Source organism: Portunus trituberculatus, chromosome 47, assembly GCF_017591435.1.
Source record: "Portunus trituberculatus isolate SZX2019 chromosome 47, ASM1759143v1, whole genome shotgun sequence".
Classification (NCBI taxonomy): Eukaryota; Metazoa; Arthropoda; class Malacostraca; order Decapoda; family Portunidae; genus Portunus; species Portunus trituberculatus.
The window spans coordinates 28,539,228-28,551,488 of NC_059301.1; the positions used below are offsets into that span (position 1 = coordinate 28,539,228).

General features: G+C 41.4%; 1 protein-coding gene across 5 annotated transcripts in view; it reads right to left on the bottom strand.

Annotated features, from left to right (window-relative positions):
* Nucleotides 1-12,261, bottom strand: part of LOC123520844 (phospholipid scramblase 1-like) — a 71,712-nt gene that overhangs the window by 15,905 nt on the left and 43,546 nt on the right. For 3 of the 5 annotated variants that reach the window (XM_045283480.1, XM_045283485.1, XM_045283481.1), the window contains exons 2-3: nt 6,882-6,966; nt 5,899-6,116 (exon numbers count right to left, since the gene is read on the bottom strand). In XM_045283480.1, the coding sequence (XP_045139415.1) occupies nt 5,899-6,116; nt 6,882-6,966 (303 nt within the window). Of the gene's footprint in view, nt 1-5,898; nt 6,117-6,881; nt 6,967-7,063; nt 7,205-12,261 lie in introns of all 5 variants that reach the window. The other 2 variants (XM_045283482.1, XM_045283484.1) reach the window with 2 other exon arrangements.

Here is a 12,261-nt window from a genome sequence, read left to right on the forward strand (position 1 = left end):
ACAATCTCATTTCCGTACCTTGTCCTATTTTTCCAATCCCTGCTCAGGATCCCCAAAGTGGAGGTGCCTCTGATGCTTTACCTCTGTCAAATGGGAGGACCTGAGGAGGTATTATGCTGATTTTCCCTGGAATGATTACTGTTTCTGTGTCAGAGACCTATCTCTGTGTGCTGAACACATAACGGAGGTGATAGTGTCTGGTATGGAGGTGTACATTCCTCATTCTTTTTTACAACCTAAACCTTCTAAACCTTGGTTTAACACAGCCTGTTCTCGTGCTATACATGATAGAGAGGCTGCCCACTTGAGCCTTCCATCTCCTGAATCTCATGCACTTTATATTTCTGTCCAGAATCATACAAAGTCTGTTCTTCAACTTGCCAAACACTTCTTCACAAATAACAAATGTCAAAATCTTTCAAACTCTAACTCCTCTCATGACTTCTGGCATCTGGCCAAAAACATCTCCAATAACTTTACTTCATCTTTCCCTCTTTTATTTCATCCTGATGGCACCATTGCCATCTCATTTGTCTCTAAAGCTGAACTCTTCTCTCAAACCTTTGCTAAAAATTCCACATTGGATGATTTTGGGCTTGTCCCTCCCTCTTCTCCTCCCTCTGACTATTTCATGTCTTCAATCAAAATTCTTCACAATGATGTTTTTGATGCCCTCTCTGGCCTAAGCCCTCGCAAGGCTTATGAACCTGATGGGGTCCCTTCTATTGTTCTCAAAAACTGTGTTTCCATGCTTGCACCTTGCCTGGCCAAACTCTTTCAACTATGCCTATCAACTTCTACCTTTCCTTCTTGCTGGAAGTTTGCCTACATTCTGCCTGTTCCTAAAATGGGTGACCATTCTAATCCCTCAAACTACCATCCTATAGCTTTAATCTCTTGCCTGTCTAAAGTTTTTAATCTATCCTGAATAGGAAGATTCTCAAACATCTGTCACTTCACAATCTTGTATCTGATCACCAGCATGAGTTCCATCAAGGTTGCTCTACTGGTGATCTTCTGGTGTTCCTTGATGAGTCCTGGTCATCCCCTTTTTTTTAGAGATTTTAATGAAACTTTTGCTGTTGCATTAGACATATCAAAAGCTTTTGATAGAGTCTGGCACAAAGCTCTGATTTCAAAACTGCCCTTCTATGGTTTCTATCCTTCTTTCTGCAACTTTATCTCAAGTTTCCTTTCCGACCATTCTATTGCAGCTGTGGAAGATGGCCACTGTTCACCTAAACCTATTAACAGCGGTGTTCCTCAGACCTCTGTCCCATCAACTACCCTTTTTTTATTATTCATTAATGACCTTAACCAAAACTTCTTACCCTATCCACCAACCACCCTTTTTTTATTATTCATTAATGACCTTAACCAAAACTTCTTACCCTATCCACTACTATGCTGATAATACCACCCTACATCTTTCCACATCCTTTCAGAGACAACCAACCCTTCAAGAAGTCAACAGATCATGCAGGGATGCCACAGAATGCCGGACTTCTGATCTCTAAGATTTCTGATTGGGGCAGAGAAAACTTGGTAGTTTTCAATGCCTCAAATATTCAATTCCTCCATCTATCAACTCAACACAACTTTCCGGACAACTATCCCCCTCTTCTTCAATGACTCTTGACTGTCTCCCTCTTCCATACTGAATATTCTCGGTCTGTCCTTTACTCATAATCTTAACTGGGAACTTCATATCTCATCTCTTGCTAAAACAGGTTTTATAAAGTTAGGTGTTCTGCAGCATCTTCACCAGTTTTTCTTGCCTCTCCAATTGCTAACTCTGTACAAGGGCCTTATCTGTCCTTGTATGGAGTACTCTTTGCATGTTTGTGGGGGGGAGAGGTTCACTCATACAGCTTTATTAGATAGGGTGGAATAAAAAACTGTTCATCTCATCAACTCCCCTCCTCTGACTGACTGTCTTCAGCCTCTTTCTCACCACTGAAATGTTGTATCCTTTTCTATTTTTATTGCTATTTTCATGCTAACTGCTCTATTGATCTTGTTAACTGCAAGCCTGCAGCCTCACTGCACAAGGCTTTCTTCTTCCTCTTATCCCTATTCTGTCCAATCCTCTAATACAAGAGTTAAACAGTATTCTCAATCATTCATACCTTTCACTGGTAAACTCTGGAACTCCCTACCTGCTTCTGTTTCCATCTTCCTATGACTTAACTTCTTTTAAGAGAGAAGTATCAAGACATCTGTCCCAGGCTTTTGGCTAAATTTTTCAAATCTTTTAGGGAAACAGCAGTTCCAGTGGACCTTTTTTCTTTTTCTAATATTTGTCACTTTTTCTAGTGACTTTATTATGAAATGTCGCTAGAATTAGATTTTACAAGTGCACATGATAAAACATTAATTTAGATGGCTATTGACTTTGATTTATCATGATCTGCAGATTGATTTTATAGTATACTGATGAAAATGCATGAAGAAAAGCATAAATGACAAAGAGCTAAATTTTATTCTTACAAAAATAAGCATGCCAATTCCATAAAAAAAAAAATTTATCACCTATCATTGGTAAGTACTTAGGTAATAGTGGTGTGAGATGACAAGAAGTAAAAATGGGTGAAAGAGTTGGCCAAGCAATCACGTGATGGAAAAATGACACTGCATTTATTACTGTCTGGAGACTTTGTAAGAATAGTAATCATAAATTATTTTATATGAATGCAAAGTACGTAGGGAGGTTGAATTATGTTATGCATGCATTGAAATTTACTAATTACGAATAACTTAGGAAATACAACCACTAACTTTTTTTGGGCAACTTTTTTGAGTGGTGAGTATATATCAGTTGACAGAAAGAAAACATCCAACAAGAACAAAAGATAGATGTTGATAGAGAAAACTGAAAAAAGTTGGGCTAAGCAAGATACAAGCACAGAGATACCCTTTCAGTTACAAAGAATAATAGAAGAGACCTTATCAGTTCATAATCTTTCTGATGGTTTAGGCTAGCAAGAGCAAGGAAAATATCACTGCAAAAGATCTTAATGGGTAGTATGAAGTAGTCAAAACATAGAAAACATGGAAAAACAACCATTGAATCATCCAAGGTAAAGTTTTTAGCAAAGGTTTGAATGAAGAGTTCAACTTTAGAAATTGCTGAAAGGCAGTGGTGCCAACAGGTTAAAATAAAGGAGGAAAAGTTACAGAGAAGCAAGGTTATTAACTTCTTTAGCAAGATGTCAGAAGTCATGGAAGTCTAAATTTTGAAAGATTTTGACACTTTCATTAATGAAAATTTTTAGCTATACTAGAACCCATCCGTACCTACCCATAGGGCGTTGGCCATGTCTGCCGTGAGACTATGCCAAATCTCCAATAAAAACAAACTACTCACTGTCCTGTAGTCATAGCATTATAAAAAAATAACATTCTCAGAACATTCAGAAACCTTAATTAAGTGGTAGATGATATAAATAATTGTCATATACGAAAATAAATTAAGCTAGTTCATATACATGGACGGTGATGTATCATATCAGGTCAGGCGACGTTGCCACTAATGACCCAGGTGGAATTTCCCGGGGAGGTTGGGGGGGTGAGTCAGGTCGCCATGCACGTGTCGCTTCACTTCTTCTCTGGTCACTACCATGGAAGGACCCCCTGACGCTTGCCCATCATACACTGTCTTGCGCAGCCAGACCAAGGAATTCATATTCCGCCTTAATAGATATTTCTTGCAAGAGAAAGCAAATCGGGCAACACTCTTACCTTTGACTCAAGCAAGGAACCACTCAATATATTACTCTGTGTTTCTACTCGTATGTGCACTTATTTGACAAACATGTAAATTACTTGTCTTATTTTCATGTATATAACCAGAATCTTTATTGCATTTAATGTACTATATAGCTGCATAGGTATTTGGGTCTCTTCTGACTTCTTTTAATGAAGTAGAGAACGATCATCACTCCGTTTTCTTTGAAGAAGGTACTGGTATAGCAGTGGCAACGTCGCACCCAAGAGGAGCCACACCTTGTGGGTAGCTACGGATGAGTTCTAGTATAGTTAGAGAAGAGACTTTGCAAGATTTTAGGCATAAATATAAAGTACATGAGATTCAGGTAATGGAAGACTGAAGTACTCTTTGTAGGCCACCTTCCTATCATGTATAACATGTGAACAAGCTGTTTTGAACTAAGTATGGAAGGTTTAAGTCAAAAGAAAGAGTAAAGAATGTATACACCTCCGCACCAGAAACTATCACCTGTTACGTGCTCAGCACACAGAAATAGATCTCTGACACAGCAGTTATATTCCAAGGAAAATCAGAATATTACCTCTTCAGGTCCCCCTCAATCAACAGAGCCATATCTACTTTGGGAATGCTAAGAGATTAAAGTAATAGAACAAGGTACAGATATGAGGACCCCAAAAGACAACAAACCTGGAGAAGGAAATATAAAGTATACTGAAGGAAAGAATGCATCAAAGTACAGTGTTAGAAGAAATATATTATGGTACAGTAAAAGTCCATTAATCCAACATGCAGGGGACTACCATACCAGGACCTGCATATAACTTTGGACAATTTTTGGTTTCACACATCCAACAATTTTCTCATGTTGCTTATGTTTCTCTGGTGAGACAAGTAGTGAATTGATTGATAATCTACATAAGTTGCTGATAATACTGTAGGTAATTTTCAAGTTATGGCATTTTATCTTATATCTACCTCTCATCAGCCAACTTCTTGAGGGAAATTAGGTTTTTTGGGTGAGGGAGCATTAAGTCAAGTTATGTGCATTGCAGAAGAGGTTGGAAATCAACAAAATCACATCAAAAATATTTGAAAATAAAAAAAAATTGCTCTTTTGACGGCAGCAGCAGTGGTGGTGGCTGTCACCATGTTATTGATGTGCCGTGTTGCCAACAATTTGCTACATTGATTTGCTTCATGTAGTAGGGTTTTTTTTGCCCTCATTTTTTTTTATAATTAGGTTAAGGTTAAGTTAGGTTACAGGTCACTACATGCCTCACCAGAAAAACATAAGACACACAAGATAATCATTGGTTGAGTGAAACTGAAAATGAATCATAGTTTCTTATGCAGACGGAATTACATTCACATGCACACATCCAAACCAAGACACAGCCTCTAATTTCTTACAAACATTCCTTAAACAGAATTCAAGCCTTTGCACCACAAACAGACTTAATACCTTCTGTACCATGACATGTTTTCATATTCATTTTGGTTACTATTTAGTGATTTTATACAGCTTCAGAAGCTTGTGTGGAAGGCTGAAATAGTGGAGACTGGCCATTAATCTTCTGACATTCATAAACCCTTCCTAATGTCAATAAAATCATCTAATCATACCCAAAACTCATGGTTAAAAATGCATCCTAGTACTGAAGGGGTTAAAATAGCTATTAATAAATAAACAAACACTCTCCCCACAAATGCTAATCACTAACATTAATACATCCCACCACTCACAATAAACCACAAAGCGATCCTTCACATGCATGCATCTATAATCCTGAGGATAACATACGATGCTTGCATGTAATTCAAACAACACATTTATTTATAGAAATTCATTACACTAGTGCACTGTCTATTGTTATGGACTCAGTTGGTACGCGAGCATCAGTAAAAAGCATCTACCTCCACCCCTCACTGCTAGGGTGCACCTGGTGCCTGGTTTGAATTTGCACAAATAACTAATTTTGGCCATAATTTTCTTTTTCACTCCACCTTCAAAAGTTTGGACTATTAGGAAATTTGGATTATCAGCGTTTGCATAAACAGACCTTTACTGTACTTTGGATGCTGGATGAAAACAATCAAGAGATATGAATATAGCTGGAAGTTTTTATATTACAACACAGGAAAATTCTTGAAAGTGTGGCACCACTCACCATCATGGAGCAAGGGCAGCACCAGGCACCACATGCCAAGGGGCGTGATAAGCGCATCACTTCTCGCTCTTGGCTGTCAAAGAAACCCATTTCAAAAGGTCGAATGGGCCCACAACACTGACGGGTGCAGCAGTCTGTGTCTTCCCTTGCAGTTAAGAATTCTTGTCCCATTGAGTTCTTCAAAACATACTTGTTATTCATCTCACATCCTGAGAGCACTGTAAGTGAATTTAATAAATTAACATTAAGGCATTCACCTTTACTGTGATACACCTCATAGATCAAGTATAGTTACTGTATACCCTAAAAATGCAAAAAAATAATATCAAAAAGAGAAAATGGTGTACTGTAAAGTATGAGATCTTTTAAGCTAACATATATGAAAAATTTAACAAAGCTAAGACCTTCAAATTATTTTCCATTTTTAAGGAATACAAAATATGACATACAGACTGACTTATGAAAAAATCTAATTCATAATTTTTTTTTGAAATGTCCAATATATATTGATAAAAAATATAAATAAACTCCCAACAGATGCTATTTAATTGTTTTTCCATGGCTATCATGCAACAATGGCATCATACTACACTTGCACTAATGTTTTTGATGTGAGGGATCTAGCTTTACCACACTGTTCTGGACCTACTGTTAGTCTGAGAATGTGCTGTTCTTGCTCCAGGGACTTGACTGAAGGTCAATTATTCATATACTTCTCAACATAAGAGGTAGTCCTGTTTTGCAAGGATGAAATTCTCAAAAAAAAAGTCACTAAAGCAGAAATCAACATATTTGTATAAAGGCAGGAATGAATGATGATTTTTCAATTGGAGCCATCACCTTAGAGAAATTTCAGCAACCTGACCTTAGAGTATAGTAAAACTTGTATGATAAATGTTGTAAAAAAAAAAAAAAAAAAAAAAAAACTGTTTTTTTTTTTTTTAGCTATGTTCCCAAGAGACAAGCAAAAGCAGACTACTTACATTCAAACACCTCAACCACTTGCTTCACCAGCACCTGGTCAAGCTGTGCCATGTATTCCATGCCGGGTGGCACCGTGTACGCCATCTAAGAAAAGGGCCAGTTATTACCTCTGCTGTCTTATATACAAGTAAGCTGTGTGAACTTTGTGTGGGTGGAGGAGCAGGAAGTATACGAGACTTACCTCTGGTTAGTTGAAGTATGCTTAGAATTTTATGAGTCAAATCACCCCTGCCGTCGTGGAGATTTCACATGAGATGTCGCTGTCGCTCAGTAGCTGTCAGACTTTGTAGCCACGAACACCCACATGACACTAAATAACAAACTGATCAAAAGTACAAGCCTTGTACATCAAGATAAAACAGGGCGGAAGAGGAGGGCATGTGAAATCTCCACGACGGCAGGGGTGATTTGACTCATAAAATTCTAAGCATACTTCAACCAACCAGAGGTAAGTCTCGTATACTTCTTAATTTTACTGTCAAATCACCCTCTGCCACGTGGAGCATTTCCCATGAGGCTTTGAAGCCATGTGGGTGTCGTGCCATAATAAATGTCCCCAAGAAAAAGTGGACAAAAGGGTCCAAAAACACAATTTCACAACCTGAAACTTCATTGAGCAAAAGTTGAAGATTCACATATTACATAAATGTCAGAACAGTAGAAACTTAAACCAACATATCACATAATGTAGAAAAAACCAAAGCTTCTAGTTTTCAGTCCCCTATGCAAACCTGTGCATAATGGCAGTGAATCTCACGCTATGCTCATATCTCCAAACCATTAATAACCCAAAGAAATGGAACAATATTACAATAATTTACACAAGTACAGCCTCCTGAAATGAATCTAGTTGTGGGACAATTTGCTTGTCATAAAACTTAGCAAAAGTACTGGCCCGAGTCCAGCCGGCTTTGGCCATAATAGTAGTAATAGGCACTGACATAGCCTTTGCCTTTGACACTGCCGCTGACCTAACACTACCAGCAGTAAATGTAGTAGTGTCAACACCTGATCTTTTAAGCATCGCCTTAACCCAACGGGCAATGGTGTCCTTAGTGACCGACTTGTGTGGTCTGACGTAGCTGAGGAGAAGTCCAGCATCCTCTCGGGAAAGGTCCCGTCTGATCTCCGCCGTTCTTGCGAGGTAATGCTGTAAGGTATCGCAAACACATAAACTAGTGTCCCTGGAATAAGCTTGAAATTTAATTGAACGAATATTAAAGGAGGGCCTACACTGCTTAATGTGACCCCGTAACCGAACTGAAATAAAGTCCTCTCCTATGCTAATGCCAGTGGTAACTAACAGATGTAAAGTTTGTACACGTGCAGCCTGGGTTAGAGCCATCAGCATAACCAGTTTTAAAGTTAAATCCCTAAGGGTTAGAGTATGCAAGGGGTACATGGATTTCAATTCCGCAGGACTGGTTGAACGTCCCATGTTGCAGTGTATCTAGGTATGGGTGGACGCAAATTAAATACACCCCTCATGAACCTGATGACCAAAGGGTGGTTACCCGCTCTACAGCCATCCACCACAATGCCCAAAGAGGAGAGAGCACTTCTGGCCGTATTGAGTGTTTCATAACCCACATTCCTGTTAAAAGTTTCAGACAAAAAATTTATAATGTCCGCGACAGTGGGATTACAGGCACTAACGTTCCCTCTAACACAAAATTGTGCCCAGCGCTTAAGGTGCGGGCGGTATTGTTTCTCGGTGCCTGGTTTCCAAGAAGCCAAGATGATGTTTGCACCGTCCTCAGAAACTCCGCGTGCTCGTAAGTGCTCCCTGACAGAAGGCACGCCATCAGATGTGTGTTGCGCATGATCGGGTGATCTTCCCCTGATGATGGGTGTACAAGCACCGCAGTTTTCTGCGATATGAGGCGCGGGTAATCGATGAGCATCCCGAGCAACGTGCCCATCCATGGTTGGGACTGCCACAGGGGAACAACCATCCACACTCTGGCTCCTTCGGCTTTCAACTTCTGCAGGCATCTAGCAATTAGCGAAAATGGAGGAAAAATGTAAGAAAGTTTGAATCTTGCCCAATTTAAAGAGAATGCATCCACATGCATTGCCCTGGGTCTGGTCTCCATGAGCAATATGAAGGTACCTGGTTATTTATCCTAGAGGCAAACAAATCAATAGTTGGTGTACCAAACACTTTACACAATTGTTGGAAAATACGTGGATCAAGCTTCCATTCATGCCTGTCGTTCACCAAGCGCGAGGCCATGTCTGCCAAAGTGTTTTCCTTGCCCGGAATATGTGAACAAGTGATCCAAGCATTGGAAGTGAGGCACCAATCCCAGATCTGGATAGCAATGTCATTGCAAGTGAGAGATTTAGTACCACCCATTTCATTCACATAGGTCATTGCAGTGGTGTTATCACAATAAACTTTAATGTGTTTCCCTGAAAGAAGTGGTGTAAAACCTTGCAACACCAACAAAATAGCTTTGAGCTCCAAAACATTAATGTGCAATAATCTTTCAGCTAGAGACCAAGTACCAGAAATAGACTGAGCATTCACGTGTCCCCCCCAACCTGTGTTGGAAGCATCAGTGTAAATGTCAATATCAGTACCAGGACGAAAAATTCTCCTAACCTGTGTTGATGTGTTTTCGAGCCACCATTGAAGGTCTGTCCGCATACCCTCTGTAATTTTCATGCAACTGTCAAAATTACCTTGAGCACACTGTAAAGCCGCAATTTTAGCTGCCTCTAATTGTCTGTAGTGCAATTTTCCCAATTCCACTGCTGGAAAGGCAGCAACCAAAAGACCTGTAACCCTAGCCACTTCTCTAATCTTGTCATGACTTTTGTTCTTAAGTTTCTGACAAGCTTGAGTGAGTTTCAGAATCCGTCGTTCCGGTAAAGAAACAGTCATAGAATTAGTGTCAATGATGTTCCCCAAATATTCAATTGACTGAGTGGGCTGCAACACTGACTTTGGTACATTAATACAAAATCCCAATCTGTGCAACAAGTCAATAGTATCAGTTACACAAGCAATACATCCAGCTTTAGACTTATTACAAATCAGTGTGTCATCAATGAAACTGGTGATAGAGTAGCCCATTCCTCTCAATGCAGCAAATACTGGTTTCATTAATTTTGTGAAAATTCTAGGCCCTTCAGAAATACCGTTAGGCAGACAAGTAAATTGGTAAATATTGTTCCTCCACTGAAAACACAAAATTTTTTGTTGTTCCTCTGCAATCTTTACAGTGTAATATGCATGTCTAAGGTCTACTGAAGCTAGGTAGTCCCCTGCATTAATCAATCTTATGGCTTGTTCAAAGTTATCCATCTTAAAGTGCTTGTATGGAATATGTTTGTTAAGCTCCTTTAAGTTTAACACCATCCTATACCCACCATCTTTTTTCGGTCTCAAAAAAATGGGGGAAATAATTTGTTCTGCCATCCTCTGTGTAGGAACAATAACATGAAGGTCCAAAAGTTTCCTGATCTCCTCATCAACCAGAGCTTGTTCTTCTAACCTGAATTTATATGTTAATTCCCGAGAAAATAAGTGTCTAACATCATCAACATTAATATCTAGGTGACAATGCTGCACCATGTCCAAGATAACTGGGTCACTTGTAACAGCCTGCCACTCATGTACAAAGTAATGTAACCTGCCTGCTACAAAGGGGTACTAACCTCACTCACGGTCGGGGCCTCTGGTGACCCCGACCTTTGGCGTTTTGGCTCCGTGTCCTGACGTGCCAAGAACTGCCGCTGGCCCCCACGGTAACCCCACCGCTGCGTGGCGAGGGCTGGAACCGAGTGGCATGGCTCCGAAAAGAGGACCTACCCCAGAAGCTCCTGGGCCTGCCACTGGAAGACTTCCATGCAAAAGTACTCTTCTTGGGAGTGATCTTGGTGCGCAGCTTCTCCATGTCCTCAATCTGTTTAGCTGATTGTGACACATCGTCCCCAAACAAAAACTTTGTCATGGGAACTTTGTCAGAACATAAGTGCACATATTTCTGGTTAAGTTCACGTTTCATCACGAACCGCCTCGCCAGGTTGTTATTATGATTGGCATGTCCAAGCAGCGCCAAAACACCATTGAGCTTACCTACTTCCTGAGCAATCACGGAGTTCCCAAGCTCCTGCACCAACTTGTCAAGCACTACTAGGGACTTGGTAAGAATAGAACCAGCTGAAACAATGTCTGAACTTACGTCTTTGAGTCGGGAGTCTGTCCTCCGTGCTTCCGTTTTCAAAGCGCCCAGAATCTGCTGGTTGCACTCAACAGGAACAAGCGCAGTGCAATTGTTAGGACGCCTGGTGACCGGGTCCTCCACAATCGCCTTGTGGTCTTCCTCTTGCAGCCCCTTCTCAAACCAACAATTTACCATGGCCGCCACTTGTGGGTCAATGTCCTCAGAAACCGTGTCACAGGGCCCGAAATCCTTAGCAGCCTGCAGCAAAACACTGCTGCCCGGAGGAAGGTCCCTAACTTCCCCGTCCTCACTGCTGGAGTCCCTAAAGCCCGAAAACGCCTCGGGCGAAACTGGCTGCTGCAGGCCCGAAGTGCTCGCCTGGAAGTTCACTTGTTGAGGTGGCGGAGGATCCCGGTTAGCCGACAATTTTGCAACAACCCCATTTAAGCGAGCCAATTCATCTACAACCACTTGCCAGGAGGCTCTTGCATTCGGCCCGTGTGGGAAACCTGGGGCCGAGCATGATCCTTGCGCCGACGTGGGTAGTTGTTACTGTAGCGGCGACCGAGGCCCTCCTGCCGCCCCACAGGGGAACCACTGGAGCTCCCACTGGGAGCACGGGAAGACGTCCTCTCTCTAGCCCTGGGAGATCTGGTGGTACTCCGCCTACCAGCGGAAAAGCAGGGAACCTCAGGTGGCTGGGCTGCGCGGTGCTCCGGCTCCGACATGTCGTCCGACCTGCACCAAAACAAGCCGAAAGCCTGTGTAAGCCCACTATCACACTTGGCAAATTGGCAGGCCCAACCCATACCAATGCCCTATGGTAGGCCCAACCCATACCATAGATCCACCTGAGTATAAGGCCATGTACCTGTGTGGGAATTGCTGACGCCGAAAACACTCGTGGAAGACGGCGAAGAAACAACGTCCGATCAGCCCGAGAACGATCCAGCAACTGACAGCTACTGAGCGACAGCGACATCTCATGGGAAATGCTCCACGTGGCAGAGGGTGATTTGACGAAGTTCCTCCCTCTCTCTCTCTCTCTCTCTGATACCACTCTCATTCAAAAGTTGTCTCCCAGTAACATGGTGAGAGACCTGAGGTATAGAAGTAAGGCGCGCAGGAGAGGTGGTGGAATCAGACACAGTGAAATCACTGTCGCTCCCATCATGCATCCATCGTTGGTGACACAATGACATAG